The 18,427-nt window shown below is 39.2% G+C and overlaps 1 protein-coding gene across 1 annotated transcript; it reads right to left on the bottom strand.

Moving 5' to 3' along the window:
* Window positions 1-11,819: 11,819 nt before the first annotated feature.
* On the bottom strand, window positions 11,820-15,291 carry LOC105033434 (oryzain alpha chain). Its single transcript, XM_010908241.3, has 4 exons — window positions 14,750-15,291; window positions 13,099-13,334; window positions 12,858-12,998; window positions 11,820-12,205 (listed from the first exon to the last, which is right to left on the bottom strand). The coding sequence occupies exons 1-4, from the start codon at window positions 15,228-15,230 to the stop codon at window positions 11,975-11,977; spliced, it is 1,089 nt and encodes a 362-aa protein (XP_010906543.1). The 5' UTR covers window positions 15,231-15,291; the 3' UTR covers window positions 11,820-11,974.
* Window positions 15,292-18,427: the final 3,136 nt, after the last annotated feature.

Genomic DNA, 18,427 nt, shown 5'->3' with positions numbered 1-18,427 from the left:
GGAGGCGAAGGGATCAAAGGGCTTATTGTCTCCATCCTCCATGGCTCGCATCCTCTCTCTCGAGTGGCCAACAAAATAGGACGAGGTGGTGGATGCGGTTGGGTTCATCACCAAGTCCTCCTTGGGGGCGTAAACCCTGATAGAATAGAGAGAGGGAGAGGGAAGTATGCATAGGGATAAATAGTGAAAATCGAATCCTATGAATTTAGAAATAGCTCAATCACACATGATTGCAGTTGGACTGGGCCTGCTGGCCTTGGCCCAACATGTTGGATACGCATCAAAATGGTGTTAGGCCTACTAATGATACATGATAGGCCCTGTGTTTGCGCATCAGCAAAATTATGGAAGACTGTGATCGTATTAAAGTGATTTTCATCTAAGAACTATGATTACATTTTTGACTTGGCAATCAAAGCTATTATTTCTCTCACTTGAGCAAGAGGGAACTTTTTAACCCAAAGAGAGTGAGAGTGGGAGAGAGAGAGAGAGAGCTTAATCATTTGGAACTTGTTTGGTTTGTGGGGAAAGAAGAGAGCAAAGCATGGTCAATAAGAAAATGAAGAAATCTTCTTTATTTGGCTGGAATTTTTTAAAGGAGAGAGACTGGACAATGGCGTTCTAGTAAAAATAAAATTTTCATGTATCATCAAAAAAAACTCATGTGGAACATGAGACTTTTCCTTTTCCATAGGTTAGGAATTTAAGGTTTTTTCCAAAAGAGCCCTTAAAGCTATGAATAAAATAGGATATGGTTTTTTCTCTTATTAAGGATATAATAAATATTTTATATAATTTTTTCAAAAAAATAGATGCTCAACTAAACACAAGACAATATGGAATATGTCATATTTTTATGGTCAACCAAACATATCAAAATCACCTTATCAGGTTCCCGATAAAAGTATTCTAATGAGAAAAAGTTCTTTCTATGAACCAAACAAACCTTTAGTATTATTTTTTCAAAAAAAAATATGTTATTTACTATACGGCGAAGCATTAAGAAAATGTTGAGCTCCAATTGGCAGCATATTCAATGTGCTTGAATGGAGCATAGAGTAATAGTGCTAAATTTTCATGACTACTTGAGTCTAAGGGAACAACCCCTATAGGTTGGTTAAGTTGTAAAATATAGAACAAGAGTCTTCTCAATTGTATTAAAATTTGTTCACTTTACCCTTAAGTTTGTTTTAAGAGTCCTTGTTATTTTACCTGGCTATTTCTTGTTGGTTACATTACTTGTTATGTCAAAATCCACTCTTTAAACATGGTAAAATCTTTTACATGTTTGCCCAAGTTGATGAATTCTATGACAAGTGGACTTAAGTAGGTGTCCTCAAATATCATAGATTTTCCAGCTCTTTTTCATTGAACATGCCAAATATACTCATGCACTTTAAATGACGAAAGTACTTCCAAATCTTGCATTGCTTAGACCTCTATTAAATTTCAGATTTCATCATTTTCTTTCTTCTTGCTGTGTTATTCTTGAACACTAAACTCGGGGTGCTTGAAAAAGAGAGTGATCAACTTCTAGAACATTAAACAGATGGTGCTTGAAAAAAGATTCGTGGTTTACATAAAAGCAACAGTCTCAGAACTAAAACAGTACTTCTTGAATCATTATCATCATACTATCATCAATCACAAGAAGAAAGCAGGAAGACCCTTACGCAAGTGTCCTTATCCAGAGGGGCAGGAGTAAAAAACATGTCGATCCCTCGGACCACTGTGTCCCTCCCATCGTTGACCTCCATTCGTTCGCTCTCCGCCTCCTCTGCCCAGCTTCACCACCTCAGCCGAAGAGATCGCCTCTGACCTCAGGCACGGGGATTTGGCAGCAGCAACATTGAAGCTGCGGCAGCAACCATAGTGTCAAGGAGTTGATAAAGAGGATGGAGGAGAAGCTGAAAGGTCCTGTTTTGGATAATAATTTGAGGGAGAGGGAGTAGAAGAATGGGGACAGTGGAGGGAGGGAGAGTGGGTAGCTGGTGCCAAGGTCATGATCACAATCATGTTTTAATACAATGAGAAGAAAATGGGAACAATATTCTGGTGGTAATTGAGGGAGGAGGGGCCGGGAGTGACGACTGCCTCCAAGCCTCAGCGCATCCTTGTCTTTGGAAATTGGATGAAAGAGGCGGCCAACATGATTGAATGGTTGCTGGGCCTGGTTCCCCTTCATTCACTGTTGCTCGTGAATCCAAACTAATGATCAGAGGTCAAGGTCATCAAGAGACCGTCAGAGTTGATGTGCCATACATTACTGAGTATCTTGATCAAATCTGTAGGCAATGTCAGATGGACCATGAATCTTACGGCTCTTGGTTTGACGCAATAGATGTCATGTGTCTAACATAGCCTAAAGTGTGCTGCAAATCTTGCAATATGGGTTGTTAGATGTCTAACATATTCGCCCTGTTGTATGCCATTTAAACCGATGCACTCTGGTCATTTCCGTCAACTCGAGATGATTGATTCGGATGTAATGAAACTGTGGTCCACTAGGCTAGTAATGCCACGGTTTCAGAATATTGAAGAGTGCCAATTCTAAACAGTGTTTAGATGCTGAGGTGAGGTGATCCTTATGCGGTACTAATCTATTGAAGAAAAAGCAGTGATAGCGCCTTGGTTATGGAGAATTTGTTGGCATTCATTAACCCATGATTCGGTGAGCCCAATTGAAAAGACTTTAATCCTTCATTCCATTAACCATATAGCTCCTAATTCCGTTCTCTTGGAATAGTTGACTACGCCGTTGTCTTCAACTATTCATTTCCGCCAAACAAGCAGAGTTAGGTAACGGTGCAAAGAGCATTTCTGCTATTTTTTTTTGGCATTCAGTACGCAGAAGATACCAAGGGGATTAGGCCCAATAACATAGCTCCAAGTCGCTTCACTCCTCCGAAAGGTCTCGTACCCTGCCCAATGTTTCGGAATCTATTTTGCATGGGGATCTGGAGCCTAAAATACGGACAGGAATACACAGAAATTTTTTTTTGAATAAATTATATCTTTAATTTTTAAATTATATCAATTTTTTTAAATAATTTCTAAACTATAAAATTTTAAATTATATTCTTCAAATTTTTTGGATCATCTTAATGTTATCTTTCGATTTTCGACACCTTTCTTACATCAATTTAATTATTTCTCATTGAATCGGTGTTTATAAAACATTTTTTAAATAGATAGCACTAGCGTGCTTACATGATAAAGTACGAATCGTAAAGCAATCAAAAAAAAGAATAAAGAAAACTCCTTACAGTAGTCTTCTCCTTCCGACCAACTGACTCCTGAATACTGGAGTCTTCTCCTTCTGACCGATTGACTCCTAAATGGAGGCGGAATCCATCCCAAATAGAGAACGAAAGAAAAATCCGACGGCAATGGCGGCGGTGGAGGAAGGGAAAGAAAGGACAGAGGGAGCCAAGGTCAATGAGGAAACGGAAGAAAGGGGGTCATGGAGGGATAGGGCTGGAGGGGGAGGGGATAGAAGAAATAGCCATGGAGGGAGGAGAAGAGTTTTTCTTTTTTTTACCATATTACCACAGCTGCCGTCGGAACAAAGGGGAAATCCGGTGCAATGACGATGGTGGAGGAGGAGAAAGGAAGGGCAGGGGGAGCCAGGACCGATGGAGAAGCGAAAGAAATGGGGCCTTGGAGAGATGGTGTTGGAGGGGGGGAGGGACGGAAGAAATAGCCATTTAAGGAGGGGAAGAGCATTTCTTTTTTTTTTTGCCATATTACCACGGCTGCCGCCGGTGGTCGGCGGTAGCTAGGGCTGCGATGGTGCAGCCCGGAGAATTCAAATTGACATCAGTGATAACCACCAGCATCGGAAAAAGCTAAAAGAAAAGAGCTGAACAAAAAAAAAATAGGGAAGACTCTGATCTCGATTTTTCGATGAAGTCGGCGTTGCGGCCGTGTGCATAGGCAAGGGAAGGAAGGAGAGGAAGAGATCCGGGACTTACCTCAAGCTCCGATGAGAAATTGAGGCGGGCATGGTGAAAGGTTTTTGCTAAAAATCTGACGATCGTCGCCAATCAGATCTCCATTCTTTGACGGGGAAAAGAGGGAAGGAGGTGGGGATGCGGCACGATCACATGGGGAGGGGGTGGGGCACGAGCATCGGTTGGGGAGGGGGGCGTGGGGCTACGGCGGAATGATAGGGGGGCGGAGACGGGCGTTGATGGTGGGGAGGGGGATGGGGGCTGCGGCGGAAAGGGGCGGCAAGGGGGCGTGGAGCAACATGAGCACGGGGTGGGGGGTGGCTAGGGGGCTCCAGCAAAGAAAGGCGACGGCACGATCGCAGAAGGGAAAGAGGGTCATGAGGGAGAGATGTTTTTTATTTTTTTATTTCAGATCAGTATCGGTGACCGTCATATAAGCACCGATGATTGCCACATAGGATTTTTGGTATGAGAAATGTGTCGGAAACACTACAAGAAAATAGGAATTTTCCGACTTTTTTTTGCCGACGCTTTTGGAAAGCGTCGGCAGGTTGCGCTGACCTGCCGACGCTTTTAAAAAGCGTCGTTTCTTAACGACGCTTAAAAGCGTCGTAAAATTTAAAACTGTCAACGCCGACGCTTTTAGCAAAAGCGTCGTTAAATAAAGAAAATACCGATATTTTTTTAGCATATTTAACGACGCTAAAAAGCGTCGTTAGGTTCATTTAATACCCCCAATCTTTCGTGCCCTAATCCATCTACTGCCGCCCCTTTCCACCCGACCCCATCTCCGCCGCCAGCAGCGCAGCCGCCGTCCACGCCGCACCGGCCGTCCTCCCCTCCCCCCTCCCGACGATCGAACGGGCTTCCAGATTCAGTGCCCGATTCACTGGTTCAGAGCAGTCCTACCGCCCCAATCTTCCCGTGCGCTCCCAAGCCGCCTTTTCGCCCTTGTCTCCCTCGCTCCCGTGGTCAGGTGAGATCTCTTCCTCCTCCTCTTCTCTTCTTCTTAAGAGCTTTTAGAACCATGGACTCACACCGCTCTGCCATCCTTCTTCCCCCATCATCTCCGCCCCCGGCCCCTTCCCGTCCGTTAGCACAGCCGCTGCCGCCACCGCTCCACTGTAATCTTCCAAACCATCTCTCTCTCTCTCGCATTTACATCAAAACCTGCCCCTATCCCCGCTTCCTCCACCCCCATCTAGTGCCCAGCCACCCCGACACCCAAGCGGCTTGTGGCGGCTCGATGATCGGGCGGTCATCTTGGATTTGCTACTATTCTCTGAGCTGATATGCATTATGTTTATTCCGAACGATGATGATGCTGATACAGGATATACTGATTTCTATAATGAATGCTTGTTTTGGTAAACTGTTGTTTTTCTCTCTGGATCAGCTGCATATTGTTCTTGGGGATCCAGCAGGTAGACATTTCTTGAGCAGTGTAACTATGACTTCATTGTAAAACGCATTCTTCAGATATTTCAAATGTTTATTATGTTAATATTGCTCCCTTGGTTTCAAATAAGCAGAATTAAGCAGGTAGCCTTAGTAATTGGTTTTGGGGTATAAATTACTCATAAATGTGAAGCTTGATCTGATAAGAAACTAATTATCGGTATTATTGTGGCTTGAAGTATCAGCCACAGTCACAAGTTGAATAATTTTGTCAAATGCTAAAGTTCGGAATTTGCGAGGGGAAAGGAGCTGGAAAAAGTAAGATCTCAGTTGATATTTGAATTTCTCGGTGAAAAGACCCGAAAAACTTTTGAAAGGTCCAAAAGGAAGTAATAAAAATGGGGGAAAAAAAAACTATTTTTCCTAGAAATGGCAGCGAAGGAAAAATTTTCACATTACCAGGGATTTTCTTTTTCCATGATAAATTGGTGAATTATTACAATCACTAGGGCACTAGATAATGAACCGTGCTAAGCACCATTTAGAACAATCCTATGGAAAACGCTCCCATACAAAAGAGTCTAAAGATTCAGATTAGTTTTATTGGTTGTTATTATCATATTAACAGTAACTTATGTACTAATAATAAAGTAATGCCAACCTACATAAGATATCTAAAGATTAAAATTATTTTTAATCCTAGCATATTAAGTCACACAACACCAAAGAAAACTTCAAAATATAAATTATTCACCGTATCAGCTTTCTTGAATGTTTTAGAGTTTTGAAGCTCACTTGTTGTTAGTTTGAGAAATGTTATGTCGAAACCACAGAATATTGACATGAAATCTCCAAATAAGGGCTCGACGAAGAGAGGGTAAAGATCAGACCTTTATGACAGAGGAAAAAAATTAAACATTTATTTGATAGAAAATAATCAAATCTTAAACGAACAAGAGAATGTAAAGATCGGGCCTTTATAATAGAAGGAAAAAAGATAAATCTGTATTTGAATAGAAAAAAAAAAATCAAATCTTTAACGCAAGTGTTTTCGTGAGGGACCTAAAGAATCTTCAAGAGGCGAGTAAAAAAGATTGGGATGTGCCCCTATTCCACCTTCTGAAACTGATGTTCATAGACAAATGGATGGCATGAATTACAGCTATGGTAAGCACTCAAAGTCCTCTAAAAAAAGAGAAAGGGATGATGTTGAAAGCTCAGTGCACGAAGGGTTACCAGAGGAAGTCAGTATCAGTACTATAGATGCAGAGGTGTTTCAAGATCCAGACAATTATTTCGAGGATGAAAATGAGGAAGACACACAGATAGCATCTACACAACAGTCAAGTAAACATTTATGGAAAAAATGAAGTATCTTTTTTGACTTACCTTATTGGAAACATAATCTTATTCGGCACAATCTTGATGTCATGCATATAGAGAAGAATGTTTGTGATAATTTACTTGGAACATTTTTAAACCTTGATGGAAAGAGCAAAGATAACATGAAGGCACGTCTTGATTTAAAAGAAATGGGTATCCGACAGGAACTTCATCCTAAAATGCTTGCTAATGATAGAATTTATGTGCCTCCTGCATGTTACACAATGTCTGCTCGAGAAAAGGATAATTTTTTGGGAGTTTTGAAAAGTATCAAAGCACCCGATGGATATGCATCAAATATTTCACGATGTGTGCATCTAAAGGATCGAAAACTTTCAAATCTTAAAAGTCATGATGGTCACATATTGATGCAAGATATTTTTCCAATAGCTTTAAGATCGTCATTGCCGAAATAAGTTGTTACAATTGTACTTCGATTATCGTCATTCTTTAAGGCATTATGTTCCAAAGTTATTGATCCTCGAAACTTGATCAGTTAGAATCCGATATTGCAATTACACTTTGCAGATGGAAAAGATTTTTTCTCCTGGATTTTTCACTATTATGGTACATCTGCTCATTCACCTAGCTTCAGAAGTTAAAGTTGGTGGACCGGTACATTATAGATGGATGTATCCTATTGAGAGGTATTATTACAAACCTTAAATCTTTTGATAATTTTATTAGAAACAACAGCATACTGATATTTTAATAAATATTTAATTCTTGAAGGTATCTTGTGCGTCTTAAAAATTATGTGCGAAATAGAGCCTATCCCGAAGGCTCGATTGCTGAAGCATATATTGCGGATGAATGTTTGACATTTTGTTCAAGATATCTTCAAGGTGTAGAGACTATTTTTAGTCGACCTCAACGGCATAATGACTTTGTGGAGAATGCAGAACTGTATAAGTTCTTAACTGCTGAAAATTTTTGGAAGAGCTGAAAGTATTGTATTTGATCAAAAATCCTTAGCACAAGCACATCGTTATGTGTTACTTCATAGTGACATAATATCTGACCATCGCAGGTTAGTATATTTAAGGAATGACATCAAAATTTAAATTTTATATTAGATATAATATTCGAAATGATATATTTATATTTTATGCAGTGAATTTTTAATTTATCAGAGACGAGCCAATCATAACATTCGTCCTAATGCAAGGATTGAACAGCAATGGTTGGTCGAGTTATTCCCTATGTGGCTTTCGAATCAGGTGTGATTTATATTTAATTATGGGATATATTAATTTTTGATACATATTTAATATCAGATAACTCAACTGCACTTCATCATATCATTTTTTGTTAGGTATCAAAGATGATGGAGATAAATAATTCAGATGAACTAATAGCTCTTGCTCGAGGACCTAACAAGATTGTGAATAGATATAACGGTTTCATAATTGATGGCTTTAAATTTCATACTAGAGAACGGGAGAAATTTAGAAAAACACAGAATAGTGGTGTTATGGTGGAAGCGGATGGAAAATCCTATTATGGTGCACTTAAAGATATCTATGAGTTGGATTATTATGGAAAATTTAAAGTAGTACTGTTTAGATGTGATTGGATAGACATAAACTCACCAAGGGGTTTGAAACAAGATGCAAATGGATTTACACTTGTAAATTTTTCAAGGTTGATACACACTGGTGTGTTATTGAAGGATGACCCATTCATTTTTTCATCTCAAACTCGTCAAGTATTTTATGTACAAGACGCAAAAGATAAAGATTGATTTACTGTCATCAAAAAAAACCTAGAGACTTATATGATATGGGAAACCAAGTGGAGGATGATGACGATGACACTTATACACAATGTATGCCCTACAATTTTGTGCCAGCTGATGATTTAAATGCTACGACGACGTTGGTTAGAACAGAATTCGAAGAAAACACTACTGCTTGATTGTTACTGGTAATAATTATTTATGATGTATATATTTTGCATTAATTATTGTGTTATTTTACTCCATATATTAACTGATTCTACCTTTTATTTATATAAATGCTAGGTGACATCATGCGTCGCAGGGGACGATATGCTGGTGTGCAGTTCCAGTTTTCACAGACAGAGGCCGGTACGTCTTCTTCAGCACAGCAGCCTGAGGTCAGTTCAGCTGCACAGCATTCTGAGCCCTGTCCTTCATCATCAGCACAGCACGATCCTCCTGTTCTTCAGTCAGATGATGAGATACACGTGCAGGGTATATATTGTCTTTCATGTAATTTTTTTTATTTCATTTTATATATATTTATGATATAGTTACTTTTATGTATTTTTTGCAGACGGATCCGGAAGAGTACGCCCCAGACGCGGACCCACAGTAGTGCGAGATGTGTGGCAGATGCGTGAGGGCGAGAGGATTGTTGTGGAGTGCAATCAGCTAGGTCAGCCAATTAAGAAAGCTGCCTGCTTATTGACTTCATTTTTGGGGACCGTTGCTCGGAGGCCTCAGCTATGTCCGTTGGGCTATGCAAAATGGAATGACATGCTTCCAACATACAAAGTTGAGCTCCTCCGAGTTATAGAGGTAATGAATTTATGTTCATACTGTATATTAATTGTTAATCATTTATATAATTTATTTCATTTAACTTTTTTTTTTTATAGAGCAAGTTTGTTCTCCCTCCATCCACTCATGATTTTGTAATGAAGTCTCTCAACCGCAAATGGAAAGAATATAGAGCACAATTGAAGAAGGACTATATGAGACAGGGTATGACAGAGGAGGAGGTTGCTAGGAATTGTCCTCCTGATGTACCCCCTCATCAGTGGATGGAGTTGGTTCATTATTGGTTCTCCGAGAGGGCACAGGTATATTATCTGTTTATTATCTTTTTTTCCTAAATATTTTATAAAAATATTAATTTTTATTATATATTATATATATAACAAGTTCTTTACTTTATTTTACAGACTTATTCTGCTATTGGTAGAGCTGCACGAGCAGCTCAGTCTGTTCCTTATACATCGGGGTCGAAGAGTTATGCACGACTCTGACAGGAGTTTGTATGTTCCTTAAACTTTCATAATTAACTTTTAATTTTTATGTCGAAATATTTATATAACTAATATCATTATGTATCATGGACCATGTCTGTATCATGATACTCATATATTTTTTTAAATTATTATAACTGTTTGCTTAAAATTGAAATTATTTGTGTAGGAGGATGAGCATGAGAGAGAACCCGGACAAGTGGAGTTTTACCGGATGACTCATACTCATCAGGATGGTACTTTTGTTCGAGATGAGTCGAGAGATTTATATGTACGGCATTATTAATATTATATTTTTTGCAATGATTTAAATTTAGTTTTGTTAGCTATTAATGTATAACTCTTATTTTCAAAAAAAATACAGGAGAGGGCTACATCTCTCATTGCGGAGCGTGACGACGAGTCCGCAGCATCTACGCAGCAGAGCCGTATCGAGGCCGAGGTGTTCACAGAGTTGATGGGACCAGAGCGCTACGGCCGAGTGAGGGGTTATGGAGTAGGAGTCACCCCCACTCAGTTATTGAGGTTAGTAGATATACGCAGCATGCTGCAGCAGATGCTCAGGATTCACGCGTTCGCAGACTCGAGGCGGAGATACAGGAGATTAGACAGAGTCGTGCCGCTGAGATGGAGGAGATGCGACAGAGTCGTGCCGAGATGCAGGCCATGAGGGGACAGATTGATCGCCTTACATCTTTATTAGAGATGTATGGTTCATCTCAGGTAAACACATAATATTAAATATATATTTTTATATTAATTTAATGATTTATATATTTTTATTTATAGATATGCAAATCATGCTTTTGATATGTTTCTTGTAGGCTCCTGGCACATCAGGCACCCGTCGAGATAGCGGCACGTCACGTGGAGACAACGACGACCATCCGCCTGCAGATTGATATTATTTTATTTTTATTATATTTTTATATTTATTTATATTACTCTTGATTGTAATGGACGATTAGTACTTTTTTTTTATTTATATAAAATATTGTCTTTTGGTTTGGTTAAATTTTCTATTTAAGTTTGCTTTTGGTGTGAATGGTGGTGATTGTACAGGTGTGAATGTGGTGATTGTACATGTTTATGTTCGAATAATTGATATAATTTCGTACAGGAATGTATGTATTCTTTTTTTTTTGTAGATAATACCTGTATTTTTTTTTTCTCTTAAAACCTTTAACGACGCTTATAAGCGTCGTTAAAATTATTTTAACGACGCTTATAAGCGTCGTTAAAGAAAAAAAAGCCGACGCTTCGAAAAGCGTCTTGGTAGAGTGGATGACGTGGAGTCATTAACGACGCTAAAAAGCGCCGTTAAAATTGCATTTTGCGACGCTTTAAAGCGTTGTTAAAAATATATTTAACGACGCTTATAAGCGTCGTTAAGACAGTTTAACGACGCTTATAAGCACCGTTAATGTTAAATTTAACGACGCTTTAAAGCGTCGTTTAAAAATAACGACGCTTTTAAAAAGCGTCGGCACTTTTCATCTCCACTCTTATATAGTCGACGCTTTGCCGACGCTTTTCGAAGCGTCGTAAAGCTAAATAGCGACGCTTTAAAGCATCGTAAAATAACATTAATAGCGTCGTTAATGACCATTTTTTCTGTAGTGAAAGGAACGAAAGATAATATTAAAATAATTTAAAAATTTTAAAGATCAGAATATAGATTTTTGTAGTTTAGAGACTATTTAAAAAAATTGATATAATTTAAAAATTAGAGACATAATTTATCTAAATTTTTTTTTAATCACGCAAACCGCTGGGAACGTTGAATGCGATAGAAAGAGAAAGATACGGCTGAAATGAGGTGCCGCTGGCACTTCGCTGATAATGTTTTGATACAGACGCCGATTAGAACAAGCCTTACGTGGCAGTGACCAAAGAGTTGGTCTAGTACTGACACAAATAAGGATCAACAGTGCATTCCAAATTCTAATTAGCTTAAGCACCGATCTATACGTGACGTGAACACACAAGAAATAAACGGCAGGAATTCTCGAGGAACCTTGTTTGCTCGAGGCAACTGCATGGTTTAAGATATCTGCCTAGTTAATAATTAACTTTGTGAACACTGAAGTAGGCACATGAGCAGATGGGCAATCGTGACAGGATTGTTATTAATCAAGTGAAAGTAGGTAAATACCATCAAGTTGAGCATTATTTGATTCAATGCAAGCATGCTTCATTCTCTCCTCACCAACAATTCAATGATTTTCTCATGCATTAATCTTCCGGCCCTTCTTAGTGGGGTAAGATGGCCTGATGGCGATCCCGCACTTGCCAGTGGATGTGCGGACATTGCGCTCCATTCTAATATACCCAGACTCTCCCCAGCCACCACCCCATGAGTTCCTGACAATCCAGTAGTCCGTGCCATTCTTAGTGCCATAGCCAACGACAACAACGCCATGGTTAAGATGAGTCCCACATCCTCCGGTGAAAATTCCCTAAAATAAACAAAAAATGAGGTTAAAATGCTTATGTCCTCTCTTAGTTTCTTATACAACAATGATTTTTATCTGATGGACATACTGCACCCTAGTGTATAGACTTTAAACAGCTAACAGTAACTAATCAAATGGAAATGAGTTATCATCAGTATCAAGAATATCGATACTTCATGAAAAGTTGAAAGCCACCACAAATAACCACAGCAAAAGCAAACCTGGATGGATCCCATAAAAACTAATACAAAAGGAGCTATACAATTACATTAGATATTAACAGTTTCTGATAAGAGGCATATACCACTGATACATTCGAAGAAAACAAAAAACAAGGCATACATTGGATTCCTACGTGTGATTTATTTCTTGATTTCAGATATAATTTTCACAGCAAAATAATCCCACAACTGCCTAATCAAAGCCCTCCAACATAAGAGATGCCCAACTTCATAATTCTCTAAAAGAAAAAACTTGGATCCATTATTTCAACGCCTAATGATCTACAAGGACGCCAAAATTCATTCTAGGAACCACCACCAGAATGGTGAGGCTAAATCATAACAGGGAAGGTTCAATTCAAATAAGACTCAATAAAATGATAGTACTAAGATCCATCGACACTTATCATGTGAAATAACTAGAAGAACCTCACCGAGCGGTATAGCTGGAACTCCCGGCTGCCAGCATCAATAGAGACACTAACAGGCTGATTTGCGACGGCCTTCTGCAGGGCCTTCTCATTATTCACAGGAACAACTTCGTACCCATCGATGGAGACAACCTTGGTGTTCTTCTGCAAGGAAGAAGCAAAGAAAGAAACCAATCACAACCAAAACACGAGTTCTTCCTCAAAACCAAACGCAATTCTTACAGAAAATGACCGAGCAACGCACCTTGCGCTGGTCGCACTTGCCATCACGAGCAGTGTAGGGGTAGTCCTTCTCGGTGTCGATACCACCATTCTTGATGATGAACCGAAAGGCATTGTTCCTGACGCCACCATTGCAGCCGTGGTTGTCCACGTTGTCGCAGTCCACCAGCTCCTGCTCGGAAAGGGATATCAGCTTCCCAGTCACGATCTTGTTGATCCCTTCCACCGCAGCAACGGCCGAGAACGCCCAGCAACTCCCTACATCACCACAAATGGGTCCATCAGAATTCAGTTGTTTCCACCTCCCGATAATGGATTCCAGGTTTCAAAATTTTATACAGCCTTGGGGCAGGCCGAATTGGACGCCATCCTAGATCCCAGTCCTACATTGATATTCCAATGAAATGTAAAGATAATTTTTATAATATTATCATAAAAAAATAATTAAATGGGTTAATGATGATTTTACACGATACTTAATGAATATATCTATAAAAAATTATTGCATGTAGATTAATTTTTTAATAATAATTAATTTTAAAGTATGTTCATTTTTAATAAAAAATTTTTTTTTTCATTTAATCTTAGGTCTAAAAAATATCAGGACCTCTACATACTTACAGGCACGTACCAATCTCCATAGTTATAAATTGATCTCGAGAGACTTGTAGAGATTAATCGGCCAGAGATGTACAAAAATCTTAGATTTGAAAGTCAAATAATGGTGATGATGATTATAATAATAATGATGATAATGATGCGATCATAATAATGATGATCATAATGATGATGATGATTCATAGATTTACAAAATTATAATAATAATTATCGAAATCAGGAATATTCGGATGTTCTTCTTTTGCAATATCGATGATTTTTGAAAGCTCTGATACGTTATCAAAAGTTACTACTAGCTTAACAAACGGAGGGGCGGATCCGTATCCATCTGTATGGATAACATGCGTTTATGCTACACCTGTACAGAAACTTTTATGCGCCAATTACATTTTTTTTTTTTGTAAGAATGCGCCAATTAAATTCGGCACACGGTAAACATAGATTCAAGAAATTCGGCGAGTAATACGAAGCCTGGTACCGCTTACTGTTGCGCTGGAATGCGAGTGGTTATCGTGCACCATCGACTCCGACCCGAGGATCCGAGAGAAAAAGACCCCAAAGAAAAGGAAAGACGGGAGGGCGGTCAAAAAGATGAAAACACCCTCAAAATAGTAAGGTACAATTAAGGCCACTTCTTTGATGATAAGTATTATAAAAAATTGATCAATTTATTTATAAATAAATTATTTTTTTATAAATAATATTTATTTATAAAATAAATTTTTTTATTTATAAATATATTATATAGTATTATATATTATAATATATAAAATATATTATATTATATTATATTATTATATATAATAATATTTGTATAATAAAAAATTATAGAAAATATGAAAAAATATTAGTAATTTATTTAAATAATTAATAATATAAAAATATGAATAATAGATTTTTAAATTATTTTTTAATATATAAAAAATATAAATAAATTATTTTTTATTTATATATTATTTTAAAATATTTATTCAGAAAAATATAGATTCTTATGTAGAACAGTGATTTTATTTTAATTTGGCCAGAAGAAAGGGAAAAGACGGGAGAAAACCGACCGCATTTGCCCTGATTCTTGACTGCGACGACAGCACCTTTGGTCCTCCAATCGACGGAGTTCGGCAGGCGCTCGCTAGCGTTGTAACGGTAGCGGTCGCTCTCGACACGGGCCATCCAGTCGTGGCCGGCAGGCCGGGTGCCGAGGTAGATGGCGCGGTACTCCTCGTCGGTCATGTCGGCGAAGTGGTTGAGGCCGAGGCGGAAGGAGTGGTGGCCGGCGTCGGCGGCGGCATTGTGGGCATCGATAAAGCGGACGTTGTTCTTGAAGATCTCGAACCTCCACTCCTTTTCTGTGTTGTACGACCGGCCGTACTTCACGAGCCACCCCTCGAAGAGGATCTGCATCTCTTCCTCGCTCCGCTCCAGCCCCCGCATGCCGTGGGCCTCGTCGTAGCTAATGATTGACATATCCGGCGTGGCAGACGCGGCCGCGGCCAGGCACAAGAGGAGGAGCGCCACCACGGTGGCCTTCGAACCCATACTCGTAGATCAAAGGGTAGGAGAGGAGAAGGAAGGGGAAAGATGGGGATCTTTTTGGCCAAGAGAAGGGGCCCGGGGACTTTTTATAGGTGGAGAAGGGGAGATTCTGCGATGGGAGCTACGGAAAAACTAGCATGGTTGACGCAAAGGAACGGAGTCTTTCTTTACTAGATTCTGCCGTAGTGGATGGTACGTGGTATGGTTGACGCAAAGAAACGCAAAGGGACGGAGACCTTCTTTACTAGATTATGCAGTAGTGGATGGTACGTGGCCAACGTGATAGAGTTGACGCGAAGGAACGGAGTCTCTCTTTAGTAAAAAAAAATAGATTTTTAAAAAATATTATTTTTTTAAATATTATTAAAAAAATGATAAAATCAAAGTTATTTATGGATTTAATGTTATTGAGATGCTACGTGAGTCCAACCTAAAGATTTTACTATCATTTTAGAAGAAATCATGGGTTCACATGATTTTTTGTGGCCGAGTTGATACTATAAATTATGGATTAAATCCATACTTTTCATGAATCATGGATTAAACTCATGACCTTATCTGTGTGCATCTTTTTCATCATCAACCGGTAGACGTAACTCTTAACCGACTTCAAATCGATTACCGACTACACATCGACGCAACAGTATAAAAGCTCAATCTGCTGCCGTAGGCACCCTCGTGCAATTTCATTGGGATGGATGCCGCATATGTGCAATTTCTAAGTTCGACGAAGCTGCCGCCGCCTTCGTGCACACTCACCACCCCAACCATCGTGCGACCCCACTACCCTGACACCAGCTCGTTGCATCATCCGCTACGATGGCCCTGCTGTTTGGGCAGACACCGCATGCATGTAGTCCAATTTTTAGCACCGTGGCCATCGAGATGGCCCATCGGCTCACTACTCGGATGGATGCCGTGAACGTGCACTCCAAGCCCGTTCCATGCGTGCGGTGGACTCAATCCTAACCAACTTGAGATTAGGCTCATTAAAGTATGAACAAATTAGTTTGGGAACGCGGGTCAAACTAATCACGAAGCATAAATCTATTCTAAATTTAGCGTGCAAATGAGTTGACCCAACTAAATTTACTAAAGTACAATTTTAATTTAGTTTTCAAGGTCAGATTTTTAATTATGCTAGATTGATAAAAATTGGCCCACTTGCCATGATGCTATCAGTACGGATCAATACTTTTGTCAGGGGGGACCAACATGTGATTTTACTACAATTTAGAGAACTACGGGCGAGCTTAGCCATCGATGCCTCAAAATGTTATCCTCTCAATGATGCTGCCCCTCATAGCCCCCACGTACGAGCGTATCGGTGTTTCCTGTTTGAGTCCAAACAGAAAAACAACGTGAAATAACTTTTCACGTGCGGAAATCCCACGGTGGATAACACGCCGCGCTAGTTCTTACATTTCACCAATTCCCGACTGCACGCTCTCCACCATGCCATGCTTCGGAATTTGTCTTGATTCACTTGCACCCGGTGCATGTAATAATTTCTCCTCAAATATAGCTTCCTTGTTGTTCGCTACGATTGTCCGAAATATTTGAAATCGTAGGTATCACCTACGATGTCAAATTAAAATCATGGGCATAAATCATGATTCCAATTATTTGAAATCACACATTTGACCCATAATTTTATTAAAATCATGAGTTTAAACCATAATTTTTTATAATTTTTAATTAAACTAAAATTATAGATTAAATACATGATTCTTTCTGCATGACAGTGAAGTGCCGTATCACGAGACTGAGATGGCCGTGAAATTATGGGTTCACGCATGGCATCTCAAAGATGATAAATTAAAAATTCATAAGTTTCGATTGATTATATTTTTTAAAAATAAATTTTAAAACATAATATTTTAAAAAAATCTATAGATAAATGATACATATGATGCTTTATCCCGGATAGCATATCTATTACTACAGGAATCTCCACATAATTTTTCTTAATACTTTCACGGTTTATGAAAGTGGTTACGTTTGTTCTTTTATTTTATTTTTTTAATTTTAAATTACAAAATTCATAGATTAAATTGAGGATCGATGGTTGGAATCTTGATGGAATTGTCACGAATTCCACTTAGCAAAAGTAGAACCGCCAACATGAAGGCCATTGAATTTTTTTTGATAGAAACAGGGATCACACAACTCTAATATGTATATAGCCTATAAAGTCAATATACACAAGTTCCCATAGGACTAGCGGGCATAAGTCATCCTATCTCTAAGTCCAATCTCCGGGATACTCCACTACATAAGCCACAACCCAGTCTACTATGTTATTCATATCCCAAAAAACAAACCGGATATGATCCTCAATTGAAAGGCGAAGAGTAGTCCAAATATCGTGGAGAAGTGGATGAGCCACTAAGTACTTAGTGTTATTTAGGATCCATCGGATGACAGCTACAGAATCTCCCTCTATGAAATTCTCTTTGCCCACAGTACCTTCCTAGTAAAGATAATATCCGCTCAAGCTGCATGGAGCTTAGTACCCGGGACAGAAGGCTCAAAGAGATAAGAGCCCCTAGCCACCAGTAGTCTAGCATCAAGGCCTTGGATAACAAAGCTTACACCATCCCCTACCATCTCTGACACTGCCATTAAAGTTCATTTTGATGAACTCCGAGTGTGGAGGCTCTCAGGATATAAACATAATTTGTCAAATCGTGGTACGGACAGCATTGGAGTCCCAAGGGTTGGGGGCATCAAGGGACAAGCCAGTAGCGTTGAACTGGCTGTACTTTGCAGCCAAATAAATGGCTCTCTCTAGCCTTAGGAAGCAAGCACCACTTTGCCTTTAAAGATCAAACTGTTTCTAGATAGCTAAATCTGATATGCGACATAAGCAATCCTCCTCCCTAAATGCCGAACGTTCTCTCGATCATGGTCTGCTGGATTGCCTCTAAGAAAGGCTCCTACTAAGAGCCACTGCTCACCTTCCAAGGTTGGCGACTTGTCCTCCCAAATCATTCTCCCTTGTGGACATCGTAGAATGGCATGCTCCATCAACTCATGAATAGAAGAGAGAAGCTTTTTGAAAAGCTGTTGTCGGGGCTGAGGATAGAAAAACCACCATCCCTGCTCTTAGGGATGTTTCTTCAGGATAAAAATAGTTCAAAATAAGAAAACTCGGGGTTCAACCTAAAGAAGGTGACAAAAAATGACAAAACAAGAAA

The sequence above is a fragment of the Elaeis guineensis genome, chromosome 1, assembly GCF_000442705.2.
Source record: "Elaeis guineensis isolate ETL-2024a chromosome 1, EG11, whole genome shotgun sequence".
Taxonomy (NCBI): domain Eukaryota; kingdom Viridiplantae; phylum Streptophyta; class Magnoliopsida; order Arecales; family Arecaceae; genus Elaeis; species Elaeis guineensis.
The sequence above is the reverse complement of the archived record's forward strand: the minus strand, read 5'-3'. Positions and strand labels throughout refer to the sequence as shown.